Source organism: Clupea harengus, chromosome 16 (assembly GCF_900700415.2).
Source record: "Clupea harengus chromosome 16, Ch_v2.0.2, whole genome shotgun sequence".
Classification (NCBI taxonomy): domain Eukaryota; kingdom Metazoa; phylum Chordata; class Actinopteri; order Clupeiformes; family Clupeidae; genus Clupea; species Clupea harengus.
Window position 1 is genome coordinate 20,773,181 of NC_045167.1, and position 17,850 is coordinate 20,791,030.

At 45.6% G+C, this 17,850-nt stretch overlaps 1 protein-coding gene across 1 annotated transcript in view; it reads left to right on the forward strand.

Annotated features, from left to right (window-relative positions):
• The first annotated feature begins 1,489 nt into the window (after nt 1–1,489).
• acss3 (acyl-CoA synthetase short chain family member 3) overlaps nt 1,490–17,850 on the forward strand; it is a 40,375-nt gene continuing 24,014 nt past the window's right edge. The window contains exons 1-9 of the mRNA XM_031583122.2: nt 1,490–2,124; nt 2,667–2,811; nt 2,997–3,185; nt 4,530–4,664; nt 6,996–7,136; nt 8,910–8,990; nt 9,639–9,734; nt 11,094–11,245; nt 17,469–17,572. Of these exons, the coding sequence (XP_031438982.1) occupies nt 1,721–2,124; nt 2,667–2,811; nt 2,997–3,185; nt 4,530–4,664; nt 6,996–7,136; nt 8,910–8,990; nt 9,639–9,734; nt 11,094–11,245; nt 17,469–17,572 (1,447 nt within the window). The 5' untranslated portion in view covers nt 1,490–1,720. The remainder of the gene's footprint in view (nt 2,125–2,666; nt 2,812–2,996; nt 3,186–4,529; nt 4,665–6,995; nt 7,137–8,909; nt 8,991–9,638; nt 9,735–11,093; nt 11,246–17,468; nt 17,573–17,850) is intronic.

Here is a 17,850-nt window from a genome sequence, read left to right on the forward strand (position 1 = left end):
CCTGAGCACTATGCTGAAGTGCTTTCCTTGCAGTAATGCAATTTTGATATGACTGAGGGTAACCTACGAGTTTTGATTGATAACCTGCTTAGCGAGCAAAACAGGCGGTGGAGTCGCAATTCTGGAGACGGCGCTCAAACCAGAAAGCATTTAGTCTCATTCACTTCCATTAGATTTTAAACAATTTACTTCTTCATCCTTTCCCACTCTGCAGAACAGAATGAGGCACTTAGCATTGATCGAAATGCAACAGCTAATGGAAAAACATTGGTCTAGCAATTTGTAAATCACGTCAGACTTAAGCATCAGCCAGATTGATGAATGGGGCATTGTTTCCAGGTATCGGAGTTAAGCTCAGAGAAGTCTCTTTTTTTTCACAAGAAGTCAGCAGTCTTGTGGGTAATTGCCAGAGAGTATATCAGACGTGACAGATATGATATATTGTGTAGTCAAGCAACAACCTGAGCTGGCAGCAGCCAATACCCCAAAGTCTTAAGACCGACACACTAGCTTTTAGAGGATTGTAATGTTGCTATAACAATGGTGAAAGATAGTTTCTCATTAAAGTAACACTATGCAACAATTTGACGCTTTTTGAAGTATGTTTTTTTTAGGCAACTAGTTTTGGTACCATCCTCAAATTCATTTTGATAGCATATGGTCATGTGAAAGACAGATAAACACCTGTGTCTTTCCCACTAGCCATCCAGCATATGCCCTATGTAGTTCTGTGTAACGGGCTGCAAAAATGGAAGAAAAGCTTTCACAGCATGACATTGCCAGCTATACTGCCAAAAGACACCATTTAGTGTGTTGGCAAGCTTTTATCAGTGTCAACTGGGCCGTTGGTGGTGTTTGCAAGGTTTTTGCATGCCTTTTAGTTAGTTGTCTTGCTAGTTTTGGAACAGACATCCGTAATGCTGCTTTAAAGAATGACCATGAAGCAAATTATCATTCAGGTCAAGCAGCCAAATAGCATCAGAGTGACCTGCATACACCAGGCCACAGTGCAGGTCACTCTTTGCATGGCCTAGTTCGTATTCATATGAAGTTTTTGAGGTAGGTTGCTAACCACATTACACAAACTTTGTCCTTGAATGACTCAGAGATTATACAATATATTGTTAAGGAATCCAGAGCAGAGTAGAAAATAATATTACTCAGAATGAGATGTGTGGTTGGTTTGTTTGTAGATGTTTACATAAGAAAAACATGGATTTATTGAGCTCCTCTGAAATACTCCTTTTGTTTTTGGGTAAAGGTGAATAAAACAAGAATAATCTTATACAAAAAGGCCAACTGGTGTGCATATGATGTCTTAACAATATGTTAACTGTCAGGATTCCTTTCTTTTCTAATTATGAGCTCCTTGTCATAAAGATACCATATTCTCAGTTAATATTGTAGATCTCCCTCGTCCCCTGTATGCATTGTATCCTATAGTTTTTTGCTAGCAGTAGGCTGAAAAATTACACAAGACTTTCAAGATTTCGATGTCATCTTGCCACAGACTCCATCCTTAAGTAATCACATCCAGTTCATAGTTCAACTCGAGCGAAAGGCATTTGCGGGTGTTGTTTCGAGTCAGTTTTGTTCAGCCATATCAGTGTTGCACGGAATTCGATAAGAGTTCCACTACCTGTGTTGGATACCAGGCAGCTTCTCATGAAAGGCAACTTCTCGTGTCATAGTTGCTAAAACCTGCAGAAACGTTATTAAAATGCGCATCACAGAAGTGCGACTGTTTCAAACACTTCGCTTGACCAGTTTACACGTGAAAAATGCCGTGACTACTCAAGTCAGACAGGTGAGACACTTTGGCTCACATGATTTAGGATCTCGCCGAACGTTGTGGAGAACAGGGCAGACTTCAGGACATTTTGGTTGTGTTACATCTCCACTGCAGACGCCATGCAAACCTTTTGTTTACTTACACAGTGGAAAGAGACATTTTTACAAGAGACAATGTATCCATTCATTCTCGACCAGAAATGCGTACGACGACGCTTTCACCACAGCAAGGGATAATCCTGAAAAGTTCTGGAGCGAAGCTGCACAAAATATCGTTTGGTTTGAACCATGGCATCAGACTTTGGACAAGACAGATATCGTACTTCCGAAATGGTGGGTTCCCTCATGTTCTGGGCAGTTCTTAAACACTTTGGAGAAGTATAAGTAACACGTTAAGGAGACTTAAGTTGTTTAGTTAATGTAACCCCATTATGAATGAAACGGTACTTTGTGAAAATAAAACCCCACCTATACACAATTGGTTTTATGGTGATGTGTTTTATCGTTGTCTTATAATTTAGTCGGCTCGCTTAGGTTGCTTATTATGCACAACAGCTGTTTGCATAACTACTGTAAAGTCAAATAGTTCAGCATCAAATTTCATCTCCACCCTCTTTACATGTTTAAAACATGCATCGGTTGCGAACCCCATTACTGCCACCTAGCATTGTGGAGGGCAGGACTTTTTTTATTTTCATTCAATTTTTAAGTCGTATTACTTTTATTAAGGTCCATAACAGCCACTGTGTGTGTGTGTTTACTTCAATCCCTTACACAAAACTAATTGATCATTTGTATTGTAAACAATATGGCACTCCAAAGTGTTGTGCAAATGTGATCTCTTTGATTACTCATTTCATATGCTGATGGTGTAGGTTTGTTGGAGGGAAGCTGAACGTCTGTTACAATGCAGTGGATCGGCATGTGGAGAGTGGGCGAGGGAATCAGCCCGCTATCATCTATGATAGCCCTGTTACCAACACAAAACTCATATGGACTTACAAGCAATTACAGGAGGAGGTATCCACTTTGATTGCCTCTAGCATCATTTGAGGGGCAGCTACAATAAGTTATTTTTTACACATTTATACACATTTATTATTAATATAGTTAACATATTTTTGTGCAAATCCTAATATTACATTGATGAGCAATACATGAATCAAGATGCCTCTTGTTATACCTGATCTTTTCTCCTCACCCAGGTCTCTCGGTTGGCTGGTGTACTTGTGAGAAATGGCGTGAAGAAGGGAGACCTGGTGGTGATCTACATGCCCATGGTGCCCCAGGCCATGTTTGCCATGTTGGCATGTGCCAGGATAGGGGCAACCCACAGCCTCATCTTTGGCGGCTTTGCTTCCAAGGAGCTGTCGGCGCGCATCGACCACGCAAAGGTAGACACAGGGGGAGGGTATTCGCCGGTTAGACGAAAACGTGCAAATTCATTCACAAGGTAATTCGCACTGTTCAGTGTTAGAGGACTTGTGGAATATGCATTTACAGGTTTTAAACACATCTCCAAGGGGTCCTCAGTGGACAGATACTCTGCTGGTTGGTCATATGCGTACAAAGCCCCCGCGAGGCTCTGAAGAGCTGAGTAGATTTCATGGCTGTCGGGTTGAAAAAGTTTCTCATTTAGAGACACTGGGCTCCCTTTTAATTGGCATAATAATCACCATATTAAATTCCGTGAAAAGTGCTATCAGCTATTCACTCAGGAATTGGAGCAGAACTGGCTTTTCTCTGTTAGTGGTAGTGAGTAGTGATAGTGGCAGATTTAATTATACTGTACAAAAGGAGCATATTTTACAAGGATGAGGGCCTTTTGAAAGGCTTTGAGGTCCATCAGGTAAATAATTAGGTGAGGGGGCACACAGGCTTTTTATGGAAACTCAACCCATGCAGTGAGTGCACTCTGATGGCATTTAAGTCTGGCTTCCATTTTGTATTGCTCTAATCTGATCATAACCATCTCCTTTGCTATTGATTAAAATAAGGTGTAATTTTAAGTTCGGTAGAATGGAGGATTGCATTTTTATAAAAGGTAAATTGCTCATAATGGTTTAATTATGCGTAAAAGAAATGGAATTGACTGAATCGTTTTATATAGTTTTATCAGCTCTGTAGATAGATGCAATTAAATATTGTGTATGAGTGGCAGAAAGATCATTCTAAGGTGATCATTCTCAAACGATGGAAGACTATGTACCTTCTGTTCAAGAGTGACAGTATATGAAAAAAAATACTCCTTGATTCATATTAATACATGTTATTTTGTATCATCCAGAAGGAGATAATAAAAAACTGATAATCATAACACAATTTCTCTTGTAATGGCTTTTGCTCTGAATGATTTATCCAAGCATAACACTTTTTTACTTAATGTGAGAGGCAATGGAGTCAGCATCTTAAGCATCCTCTGATGTGCTGATGTGTCTGTATTATAGTAGAGTGCAGGCCAGTACTCCTGTTTGAAAAGTGTTAAGTCTGTGGTTATCAACGTCTGCGTCAAGTATTCAGTTTCCTTGCAGCACATGGAGTTATACATGCTCATAATACCCAAATTCTGTGTTACCCTGTATTGCGTGAATCTGTTCCTTAACATCTGCTTAACGACTGAGTGTTGTTCTCACTCCTCAGCCATATGGCGTGCATCTCGGTGTTCACTGCCACGGTTTCTGTAAATGCCTTTGGATAGCAGCATCAGCCAGCTGACGAGTGAGTGTTGTGTCCCGCAGCCCAAGATGATTGTGACGGCCTCGTTTGGCATCGAGCCGGGGAGGAGAGTGGAGTACATTCCTCTGGTGGAGAAGGCCCTGGAGCTGAGCAGCCACAAGCCCAGCAAAGTGCTCATCTTTAGCAGGCCCAATATGGTGAGAGGGTATGCCCAGAAAGAATGTGTGTGTGTGTCGGGGGAAGTAGTGAGTGTGTGTGTGTGTGTGTGTGTGTGTGTGTGTGGTGGTGGGGTGGTTGTGTCTGTGTGTGTGTTTGCGTGCGCTTCTGTGTGGATTAGTGTGTGTAGGTGTGTGTGGGGAGGGGAAAAGTGAGCGTGTGTGTGTGTGTGTGTGTGGGGGGGGGGGGGGATTTGTGTTTGTGGACATAACAGCATGATAACCCCACTCTTATGTTGTGGTCTAGGGTATTTTCTGCTAGTGAAAATTCTACTTGATCACACACCAAACCTAATGCCTTACAATATTATTGGATGTTACAGACTATATACATTATTACAGATAATGCATGGTGTTGCCTTTCCGAAAATATTCCCTCTATTATCTCATGAGCTTTCGCCTTCCGCCGACACTAACAGGGGGGTAGTTTACCATGGACTATCTGTTCACTGAGGGCATAGCTTGCTACTACTCTATTATTTGACAGCAACACGGAGGGAAAAAGATGATGATGGTAGTGAGGGAGGGAAGGAGTGAGGGAGGGAGGGAGGGAGGGAGGGAAGGAGGGAGTGAGGGAGGGAGTGAGGGAGGGAGGGAGTGAGTGAGGGAGGGAGTGAGTGAGGGAGGGAGGGAGGGAGTGAGTGAGTGAGGGAGGGAGTGGGTACTACATTTGTGGGGGTGTGTGTCAGTGTGTTTCTGTCAGAATGTGCTGTGAGGTTGGGCCAACAGCTGAGCCCACACAGCCTCTGCACTCCACCACTTCAGTCAGATGCTCAAGACCCCCAAACTTAATAGCCCGCCTACAGGTAGTTCTACTGCACTCTGCTGTCTGTGTGGACTGTTTTTAGCTGCTGCTCTGAAAGGTACAGCACTGGACTGCTTCAACCCAAACGCACTCTGAGTCAGTCTAGGTGTGCTCCTTCCTTTGAGCTCATCTCACCTTCTGCTGTTGTGAGGGGGAATCAGGCTGATGAATCAGGCCAGATAAGACTGTGTGTGCGTGTGCGCGTGTGTGCGTGTGTGTGTGCCTGTGCGCGCGTGTGTGTGATTTTTGAACATTATTATTATTATTATGTAGGAAAATTGAGTAAGTGATTTTAGAAAGTGATTAGAGAGGACATTAGACTTGGGAGTGTGTCACAATCTATATAACACACACACACACACACACACACACACACACACGATCACCTGATGTGCAGGGAAGGTGGGTGGTCTCTCTGCTTAACTTGTTTGGCTGATGAGGAGTTGAAGGATGTCGATGGAGTGAGTTCATCCAGTGACACTCCTGTGCGTGAAAATCAATAACTTTCCAGTGAATGAAAATGCAAATGGCTGCTGTTCTGCTTCGGCACCGAAGGCCCGCGCACAGACTGCTCATTCCCTCTTCTGGAATCTGGCCGAAAGCCAAAAAAAGAAAGAAAAGAAAGAAAGCAAATTCTCACGGGGAAAGCAAGTCTATTTCCTCTCGGCAGCAGGAGCCAATTACGATAATATGTCTGCGCTCCAACTTGCCGAAATGAGTTTCTGCTTGAATCGCCTTCAAAATGGCTGTTTGTGTGTGTGTGTGTGTGTGTGTGTGTGTGTGTGTGTGTGTGTGTGTGTGTGTGTCTGGTGCGAAATCATTTCTTAAGTGCATCACAAAGGACTGTATTTTTGATTCATTTCAGGCCTTTTGGAGTTAAATCGTCACAAAGGTTTTTGAATTAATGTGTTTTTTTTCCTCCTGTATTCTACCAGTGCTTGTGTTTTTTAAGTGCCTTCAAAGTAAGAATCAATTACACCAATCAGTGATCCCCCTTTGTGCGACAAAAGACAACACAGAGAGGTGCATCCGTTGTTGCTATGGAGACCCAATGCGAAAGTGTTTTTGATAAAGAAACCGCTTTTCGCTGCAAAATGATTTGTGTGTGTGACAGGAACATGGCTTCTTGACGGACAGCCTCACTGACAGTTAGGGTTGTGAGCATGTCATGAGGAAGGGGCGGGGGGTCACTTGTATATATCCCCTTCTGAAAGTAAACAAGGTGTTGTGGGTTGTTATGTAATGTTTCATGCACTCACTTGTTCATATGCAGAATGAATCTTTGCAAAGGGTGAAACCCACAAAAGTTTAGGTAGTTCTGCAAACGTAAGGCCTGGTTATGCAAGTTCAATTCATAGATATTACATAAGTCATCCAAAATCTCTTAAATCATCGGGATCCGTTTTATTAAATCATTTGCATAGCTTTGCAAAGTGTTCCCTGTCTGAGACGTACAGTAACGTACTGCACCTATATGATGTTCTGAATCGGCATGCTTCCCTCCCCAGGAGAGGGTGGCCATGCACCCGGACCTGAGCCTGGACTGGGACGAGGAGATGGCCAAGGCCCAGCCCCACGCCTGCGTGCCCCTCCCTGCTGACCACCCCCTCTACATCCTCTACACGTCAGGCACAACGGGCGCGCCGAAGGTACCATCCAGTATTCACCTAGTCAGTAGTTTGCTCTAACGCTATGTTGTCCAGGATGTGCACTTTTCCCTAAGACACCGGCTGCCAAAATCTGTTAAGCAATCTTTTTTCAATATAGACCCTTTGAGGAGACGAAATTCAAATTAGGGTTATTATTCAAATCCACGTCCTCGGGGACCCAGGAGTGAGGCGTCATTTTAAACTCCCAGGCCGCCGTGCGATTACATTTCTGATGAGTGATATCATTTGAGGAGTCTTTTTTTCTGAAATATCTCATGAAATCCGTGACCTTGGTGAACCGCGGAGAAACCCGCTGTGCTGTTGCCTCACTCGCACTGGTCTCGGCGGCCGCTGTGTAATCACATTCCTGTTAATTAATAGCAGCTCAGGTTCGGAGGGGGAGGGCGGGGAGAGGAGGTGTGGAGGCCAAACGTGGGCAGCATGACTGAAGAGGAAGAGAAGTTTGAGATGACGTGCTGCAGTTAAGGGTGTGTGTGTGGCAAAACGTTGCCTGAAGGCAGATAAAAAATGAAAGGCAAAAATGCCTTGGTCTCTGTCTGTCTCCCACACGTCTGGCCTCCGGCCTGAACGTTTCCGCCCCATCTCTTAAACTCCTCTATAATGTTGCTCCCGCATACACACTGGCTCTCTCTCTCACACACACACACACACACACACACACTGGCTGCTACACACACACACACTGGCTCCTACATACACACACTGGCTCCTACACACACACACTGGCTCCCACACACACACACACACACTGGCTCCCACACACACTCACTGGCTCCAACACACACACAAACACATACTGGCTCACACACACACACTGGCTCTCACACACATACACCCACTGGCTCTCACACACACACACACACACTCACACACACACTGACTCTCTCTCTCTCACACACACACAGGCTCCCTCACACACACACACACACACACACACACACACACACTGGCTCTCACACACGTCCTGAAGATATACGGCACCGGCCAAGCCTCACACACCGTAGGGTGGTTTATTTACAGTCGCACGACCGCAAAAAAAAAGTTCTCCCACAAGCCTCCGTCATCCCTCAGTACCAGTGCTGTGAGTGAGGTGGAGGTTACTTCATGCCTTCAGCGTTCATTTGCCAGGTGGATTTGTGATCACCTACTCCTGGCTCTGATGGATAGTTGGACTGAGATTGTTGGCATATCATCAAATTGCCTTGCGGGAGGACAAATCCCTCTGCATGCATCTATTTGAGGTTTCATCCAGAGCGCTGATAAATAACTATTCAACTTAAACTTAAGTTAGCTATTTCTGTAAGGTGTGTATCAACATCAAATGTTAATATTGTGATTTTACCCTACACATCTGCATGTTATAATACACCCACTGATCAATTTAGTAGTGTTAAGGATGTGACATTAAAGGTGCAGTCCGCGATTATAATCCCATAAACTTTTTGTCAGATTCATCAAATTGCTTCCCACGTCCTCTAGCTGTCCATTCAGTGTTTTTGCTCAAAAACTCTGTAGTTCATACACAGCCCTGGCTCTGTAAACAAACATATTAGCTCGGGCCGAGCCATCAACCATCCCAGCCAATGGGGTGGGGTGTAATTCGATTAGCTGCTGAGCTCAAATATCAACTATTTTTCGCAGAACCGAAAGTGAATCGCTGACAGCATCTTTAAGTGGAACATCGCCCCAAAGTGCCTGGGGGAATGTTTACATGTGTATGTGACTCGCTTGCTGATTCTTCTCCTTCCCCAGGGCATCGTCAGAGATACCGCGGGCTATGCAGTCATGCTGAACTGGACCATGTCCAATGTGTATGGACTCAGTCCTGGAGAGGTAAGCCACTGAGATGTGCTCGTGATGTGTGGATTTATATAGATTACAGCTCTATACAGGGCTGTATTCATTCCCTTTGCAGAATTTTGTACATATGCAACACAAACCTAATCACGGGGACTGATACCTGACTATTTTGGCCTGAGCTCGATCTGTGCAGTCATTTAATGGATGCGCTAAAAGGAGACAAATTAAGAGTCCCAAACACAGAGAGCACCTTTAGTCGTCATTAGTCCACCTAGTGCACATTGAGTATCGCATGCGTGGATTATGGTCTATTCATGTGCCTCATTTATCTGTTCCTGTCAAGAGACACACACACACACACACACACACACACACACACATACATATATATATATATATATATATATATATATATATACACACACACACACACACACACACACACACACACACACACACACACACAGACAGAGGGAAAGATGGAGAGAGACAGATCAAAACAATGAAGGAGACTGCTCCTGTCTATGGCTTCTTAATAAGTCAATGCTTTTAGAGGTACCAGTTCAGGCATAAGTGCATGCTTTACTGTCTGCTACTTGATGTGTAATATGACACCACCGCTCTCTCTCTCTCTCTCTCTTTCCCTCTCTCTCTCTCTCTTTCCCTCTCTCTCTCTCTCAGGTGTGGTGGGCGGCATCAGACCTCGGCTGGGTGGTTGGCCACTCCTACATCTGCTACGCCCCTCTTCTCCATGGCAACACCACCATTATCTATGAGGTGATTATTTATTTGGTCTCCCCACTCTTAACATGTGAACTGTGGACTAGTCACAATCAGTCATTTTACTGCCAGAGGCATTGTGGGAAGAAATGAGTGTGTGTGGGGGGTTAGACTCTCTGAATGACCTCTCTCTCCTACACACATCTCTCTCTCTCTTTCTCTCTCTGTCTCTCTCTCTCTCTCCGACACAAAACATCACTCTCTCAGCATGTGTCTCTCACTCTCTCTCTCTCTGCCTCTCTCGCTCTCTCTCCTTCTCTCTCTGTCTCAGTCTTTCTCTGTTTCTCTCATACCATCTTCCTCTCTCCCTCGTTCTTTTGATCTATCTCTCTCCATCTTTCCCTCTGTGTGTGTCTCTCACTCTTCTTCTCTCTCTTTCTCGTTCTCTCTCCATCTGTTCAATAATGCTCTGGGCTTCACTTACTCAGATACTTTCATAGCGCAAGCCCCTCCGAAAACAACAACCCTCTCCTTTTGAAGCCTCAAGGACAAGTTTTGTATCCACTTATTACAAGAGCCCAAGACCTCCCTCTCTCTCTCTCTCTCTCTCTCTCTCTCGGTGTGGGTGTATGTGTGGTTCCCATATCCGATTACCATCTCAGAAATAGCCCAGTCCATATTCATCATGAGTAATCCACTGTCCCCTGCCCCCTAAAATAGGTTTCTCCGTCTGAATGATGACATTATCTGAATGAACGTAGGAGTAGGCCTGTTTGTGTTGCGTTCCTCAGTGGATTGAAATCGCCCACCGGCACAGATGCCTCTTATTAGTGTGCTGTTCTCTGGCGCTGGAGGCACATTTGCGCTGGGGGTTGAATTTATTATCGGGGCTTTTATTTTACAAGACTTTTATCTCAGACTGTGCTGTTTGTTTTGGGTCACCCTGCCACCCGCTTTCAGTACTGAGACCCTCTCCTGCCCTGTTATACAGCAAAGGCAGAGATTGAGCTGGGCAGGAAATGGAGGATAGAAATAGGGGAACTGTCTTTCCCTGCCCATTGAAATTCACTTTTGAGAATTAGTCAATTACCGTAGACCCTTGGAATTAGCCCTGAGAGTGTCCTATTCCCGGTGAAAGTTCCCATTCTGGACATTTGGTTTTCAAGTCGGTTGTGTCCTGTTCCTTTAGTTGCGTTTGACAATGATTTAATTGCTTTTCAGTTAACACGGGTCTCTGTACTAGATTGTCTGCACCTGCAAACTTTAAGATTAGATAGATTTGTTTTCTCTCTGTTGTTCTCCAAGGCGGAAATGATAAGAGTAGTTCATCTATATTGTGTTCATATAGATGTGTGTCTGAGTGTTTGTGTGTGTCCCCTTGTGTGTGTGTGTGTGTGTGTGTGTGTGTGTGTGTAGGGTAAACCTGTGGGGACTCCAGATTCGGGGGCATTTTTCCGTGTGCTCTCAGAGCACGGAGTGTCCTCTATGTTCACAGCGCCCACGGCCATCCGAGCCATCCGTCAGCAAGACCCCCAGGCAGCCAGAGGAACACAGTACCCCCTACACAGGTAGGACAACCCCCAGAGGGACACAGTACCCCCTTCACAGGTAGGACAACCCCCAGGGAAACACAGTACCCCCTTCACAGGTAGGACGACCCCCGGGGGGAACACAGTACCCCCTTCACAGGTAGGACGACCCCCGGGGGGAACACAGTACCCCCTAAACAGGTAGGACAACCCCCAGGGGAACACAGTACCCCCTTCACAGGTAGGACGACCCCCAGGGGAACACAGTACCCCCTAAACAGGTAGGACAACCCCCGGGGGAACACAGTACCCCCTACACAGGTAGGACAACCCCCAGGGGAACGCAGTACCCCCTTCACAGGTAGGCCAACCCCCAGGGGGAAACCTCCCACACCTGACAAAAAACTTCTCAGTTAACCCTCTCGGGGAACCCCCTACCACAAATACACTTTTAAAGGGTTAACCACGCAGTTGCCTTCCCCTGGTAATCGTTTGCTCAGGTGACACACACACACACACACCTCTCCACTCTCCCCATGTAAACATGTTTTTTTTTTGGGGCAAAGCCTCCACTTCACGAGGTAAACTTCTTCTCAGTTAACACAGATAATGTGTCGCCCCGGACACTCTCCCCCTAACCAGGTCAAAACTGTTACCAGTTAATCACTCAGGCATCCTTCCTTGACAAGTAAACCTCTATTTAGGTGACTCTCCCTCTCCAGACTGCCCCTCCTGTGCTCAGGTGCCCTTTCCCTAGTGAACGTGTCCCTAGTTAAGGCCCAGTGCACCATCTGCTCATTTAGGATCGATTTACCAAGCAGCTGTTGAGGACTGCGTTTCCTGAAAGTGTTGTTGAGCAACCACCATGGTAACCGTGGAGAGAGAGTGTTCAAATTGACACTCTTTATCATTTAACTGTGGTAGTTGTTCAACGACACTTTCAGGAAGTGAACCCTGGAGTGGTACTTGGGCACTGTTGTTGTTGTTATCCTCAGTGTTGCTGTTTAGAGTGTGTTTCAGTCACACTTAGTGCCAGGGGGGGTTGTTGTATGGGAATTAAATGTGGTTTAACTGATGTGATCTTAAGGCGGGTGTTTTGATACTTTAAGAAGATGGCTTTAGCTTCGGCTGATCAGGATCATGAAAATAGATGGCTTGAGAGAAACTGCATCTGGTATTCTCTTTGGGTCTGTGAATTGCCAATTCTGTTTTAATGAACTAGGAACTTCCAAAATGCATGGGCATCTGTTTGCCAATCATTTTGCACACACTGAATCGCTAGGGTGCTTTCCTGCAGTGCCTTGATGTTGCCAACTTTGGGAAGAAAAGCAGACCATCTTCAGTTTTTTCTTGGATTAAGAAGAACCAAGGTCTTTGTGGCTAGGGCTAATTTTTAATGTGTACTCCTTGCTCCAAGCATGCTTTACCTTCATGCTCACCACACCCCATCATCTCTGTGCGCTTCTGGTCCATCCGTAACGGCGGCGTGGGTCTAACAGTCCCACCTGACCTCTCCGACCCTGACACACACATCTGCGATCGCCGTTTGTTTCCGACAAGGCCCATCGCTTGCGCATCTTGTGTTCTCATTACCCGCCCTAATTGTGGCTCGCAGCCCCTGCAGTTGTGCTGACACCGATCCAGCGACGGTCAGCTCATTAAGCCGGCATTAAATCATCCAGCGCTCGTTCCCTTCACTGATTCCCATAATGAGAAATGCTCTCCTGGCTGGCCCTGGGAGCGCGAGGAGATAATGGGGGGTAAAGGTAATCGGCAGACGGTCAGGCTGCACTGATGAGAAGTAGAGGAGGATGCCTGGTTAAAGCGTTTATGCAGTGCCCCTCTGATATTGATACCACAAGATTAAGGATTAGCAAAGGAAATCCAGTCGTTCTTGGGGATATATCATGGGTAGAATTTAGAGCCAGGTGATGTTTTGCTATTTTTTTATTGCAGATGATGATGCCTCATTGGGGTTCATTTTAACTTTTGACTTGCGAGGTATTATAGGGAATCTGTGGGCTGTTGTTTGCAGATATACGATAGGGAAAGGTTGAGTCATTCTGGTTTGATGTTGAGAACTACATTAATCTTAGTTTATGCACCCTGTGATTTATTTATATGGAAACTACCATAGGCAGAAGGCAATACATATTTAAAGATGAAAGAAACAAAAGCAGGACTTGGCTAGGTGTTTCTGTGGTGGAACTTTGGTCATTCCAGCTCTCTCTTAAAACGGATGTCCTTTAAAATGAGTGAGTCTCAATGACATCCATGCAGTTTTGTAACTGATTCAGTTTTTGTTTAACCAAGTTCCACTGTCAAAAATGTCCCTGCCTAAGGATGGCTGAGCTTGTAACTCTGACAAGAATAAAATACATGGCAATGCAGCCTGTTTGCTGAATACAGCAGCTTCTGTAAGAAACGGTGACCTCAGGTGATGTTTAGATCACAAACATGTGTGTGTGTGTGTGTGTGTGTGTGTGTGTGTGTTGTGGTGTAAGTGTTTAGGAGGAACTTGTCTCGGCTGAAGGCTTAGAGCAACCCCTCCCAGTCCTGATACCCTTCCACTGCCTGGAGTGTGAGGCTGTAGACAGCGCTAATCTGCTTCCACGTCTGACCTGCACTCTAGGCAAGAACAGGTCTGAGGAGACTCCAGCCTCCCGATACCCATTCGCTTCACTTGTCTCCCTTTATCTCCTCTCTCCTCCCTGCTCTTTGTGTTCAGCTCGAGGCCTGGCCTGTGAGCTTCCGGAGACTTCCTTTTGTGTCGGCACAACACAGAAGCATCTCACACTTTCAGAGAGGCCGTTCACAGTCGTGCCCTACTGCTGCGCACCAGATTTGGGTAGTCAGGGGTCATCCTGAGGTCATGTATTTATTTTCTTACCAAAGAAACCAGCAATTTGATGACTAGTATTAGCTTTCAATTACAACAAACACATGGAAATTGTTCAATAGTTTTCAGTCTTAGGCCAAATGCCTCAAGTCAGATGCTATAGTTGACCAGCAGGAATGTGTCTTGTAATTATTCAGAAATACTGGATAGAGGGAGTGTGTTATCACAGATAACATCGAAGGCTGAGAGAGAGGGAGATGTAGAGAGGGCACAAGTGACCGTCAACCTTATTAAACTCTAAGCTTAAAGAACAAGCTGTTAAAAAGCTAAATTATTTGAGAATTGCTTAAGGGGAAGAATAATATGCAGCGTTTCACTTTTGTGTTTGTACATTTGTTCCTGTTGCAGAAGCTCACAGAATTGAAATGAGAACAGTTCAATGCTTTTCCACCCCTTTAATCTAAAGATAAGATGTGAAAACAATCTGTGTATCTACATCTTCACCAGGCTCATATATTCAGTTACTAAACTTGTAGACGAGTCGTACCTTTTTATGGGAAAGAAAAAATTACCAATGGAATTACAATGGCAAAAAAGTTTAATTGTTTTTTCACTTGTGGGCTCAATTGGAATGACACTATGCTGCCACCAATTGAAATATTCCCTCAACATAGTCCATGAGTCGATACGTTATCAGGCTTATCAGCTTTGTAATCCATAGATCCAGCAGAAGGATGTCAGACTTAATGAAAGCGCTGCCAATGACTCCCGTAAAAGTGTTCGAGTGCCAGGGACGTGCTCAGCCTGTTCAAGCGGGGGCGCCAACACAGAGCTCAGAGGCAGTTTAAGGGCTGGTGTTAAGGCAGGGCTGATTGAGACTGGGAGATCAGAGGCAAGTCGTCCTGTGTTGCTTTACCAAGAGGAGAAGGCCAGTACGCACGCACGCACGCACGCACGCACGCACACACTCACACCTGTGCCAGTAAAAAAAGAGCCAAGGTCTTCAAACGGGCTGGCCTTGGACAGAGAACCTTTTACCCACATGCTGTGTGTAAAATTAACTTTTAGTACAGGCACTTACACAGACACTCACACACACGGAGAAAGAGAGAGAGAGGGAGAGATGCGATTGCATGCAGAGTTCAGCCTGTCAAGAATGGTATTGCATAGTCATTTCATCATGCCTTAATCTCTATGTAAAGCCGATAAGGCTTGTTAACCACTAAACTTGGCCCAGAGCTGAACTAACATGACACATCTGATTCTGAAGACAAACCCCATAAAGAACTCACCCATAAGGAACAAACCAGCAAAGGCCAGTTAAAAGTATGTTCCTCAATTTAAGATCATAGTTTCCGTTTGCATTGCTCTTATTACATTTGCAATTTTTGTTATTCAGAGCCTCTTAAATCTGAATGTTAATGCAGACGTTACATCTCCAGATGAGGTTCTTATGATCTGAATCCGTGACCTTTTTAGTTTTATTAGCCTCACTCTATAAATAGGTCCACAAATATCATAAATCTTCAACAGGCGGATCCTTTAAACATGAATCCTGCTGATGTGAGCTATGTGTTATTTATTTATTTATCTATTTATTTATTTATATTTACGGTTTATCCACTTGTATCATTCTGCATCCTGATTAATATTGATTGATATGATTAATATTGTATGTATCACATACAAGCCATGATCCATACATTTGCCCCTTTGAATATGCCCCCCCCCCCCCCCTCCCCCATTCAGAGAAACACATGGGGCATCAGCAGTACTCACACACAGTGGGCATCAGCAGTACTCACACAGTGGGCATAAGCAGTACTCACACAGTGGGCATAAGCAGTACTCACACAGTGGGCATCAGCAGTACTCACACAGTGGGCATCAGCAGTACTCACACAGTGGGCATCAGCAGTACTCACACAGTGGGCATCAGCAGTACTCACACAGTGGGCATAAGCAGTACTCACACAGTGGGCATCAGCAGTACTCACACAGTGGGCATCAGCAGTACTCACACAGTGGGCATAAGCAGTACTCACACAGTGGGCATAAGCAGTACTCACACAGTGGGCATCAGCAGTACTCACACAGGGGGCATCAGCAGTACTCACACAGTGGGCATAAGCAGTACTCACACAGTGGGCATAAGCAGTACTCATACACAGTGGGCATCAGCAGTACCCACACACAGGGGGCATCAGCAGTACCCACACACAGTGGGCATGAGCAGTACTCACACACAGTGGGCATCAGCAGTACCCACACACAGTGGATCCATGAGCAGTACTCACACACAGTGGGCATAAGCAGTACTCACACACAGTGGGCATGAGCAGTACTCACACACAGTGGGCATCAGCAGTACCCACACACAGTGGATCCATGAGCAGTACTCACACACAGGGGGCATCAGCAGTACCCACACACAGTGGGCATGAGCAGTACTCACACACAGTGGATCCATGAGCAGTACCCACACACAGTGGCTCCATCGCTTATTGCCCAGCAAAGTACCTGACTGGCCCTCCAATCACTCAGGTGTCCTTTGGACAGGTAGAGATCCGCCCGTGACCGCCCCCCTCCTTCGTCTGCTGGGGCCCTCGTCACTCTCGGACTGATTGCATCGAGCACCGCTCCCCCGACGGAACCAACCCTACCAATCACTGAGCCGACCTTTCCCATCACCCCCGACGACCGGCCACTGAGGGAGAGGAGGGGGAATGGGACGGGACGTTTGGGCCGAGCGGCGGGCTCCTGTCTGTCAGCCCCAGTTTTACAGGGTTGGAGCAAGAAAAGGGGACGGGGGGACGGGGGGACGGGGGGACGGGACGCCTGTCTCAGCTGCTGGAGAGTGGAAAGAGATGTGTGTGTCAGCAGTGTGAGGTTGTGTGTCAGCAGCGGGACAGTTTCCCATGCTTTTTTCTGTGCCGCGAGACCGCCGTCGAATGATGTAAACGCTACCAATCAGTGTCGAGGCTTTCCCTCTTAGATTGTGGCAGGACAATGATGCTTTACTTTGCAGTAATGGGCTGTAATGAACAGGTGTGTGTGTGTGTATGTATATGTGTGTGCGTATGTGTGTGTGTGCCTATGTGTGTTGCTAAGGTGTTGTAATGATTACGTGTAACAGAGTTGTTATGGACATCAACAGGGAGGGCATTGGTATTGGACTGCCCCCACCCCCGCTCTACTTTGTCTCTTGCTCTATCTGTTATTCTTTTTTTATGACCTCATCTTTCAACAGAATGGGTTATAGTGGCAACAGTCCCTGCTCCAGTATCGATTGTGGCATTTGAAAACAAAAAACGATTTGAGGAATGAAATCATCGACCAAGGAAAATAAACACGGGAATTTCTCGCCTTTCTCTCTCTTTTCTGTGTGTGTGTGTGTGTGTGTGTGTGTGTGTGTGTGTGTAGGCTGCGGAGCTTGTTCTTGGCAGGGGAACGCTGCGATGTGGAGACTCTGGATTGGGCCCAGAAGATTTTCAGAGTTCCAGTGTTGGACCACTGGTGGCAGACAGGTGAGCGCGCTCTCTCTCTCTCTCTCTCTCTCTTTCTCTCTGAAATTCAGATTCAAATTCAAAGAGGCTTTATTAGCATGGCCATAATGCAGTTCTCTATCAAAGCAAAAAAATAGCTCTTTAGTGTTCAGCAGTAGAACTCCAGTGTTCCTGGCATATTTCCCTCAGTCAATGACAGGAGGTCAGATATTCTCTTGCCCTCTATCTCCCTCTGCCTCTCTGGGGTGTAATTGCTATTGGTTGTGTGTAGTGGTTTGTTTGCCATGTTCTGAGGTGAT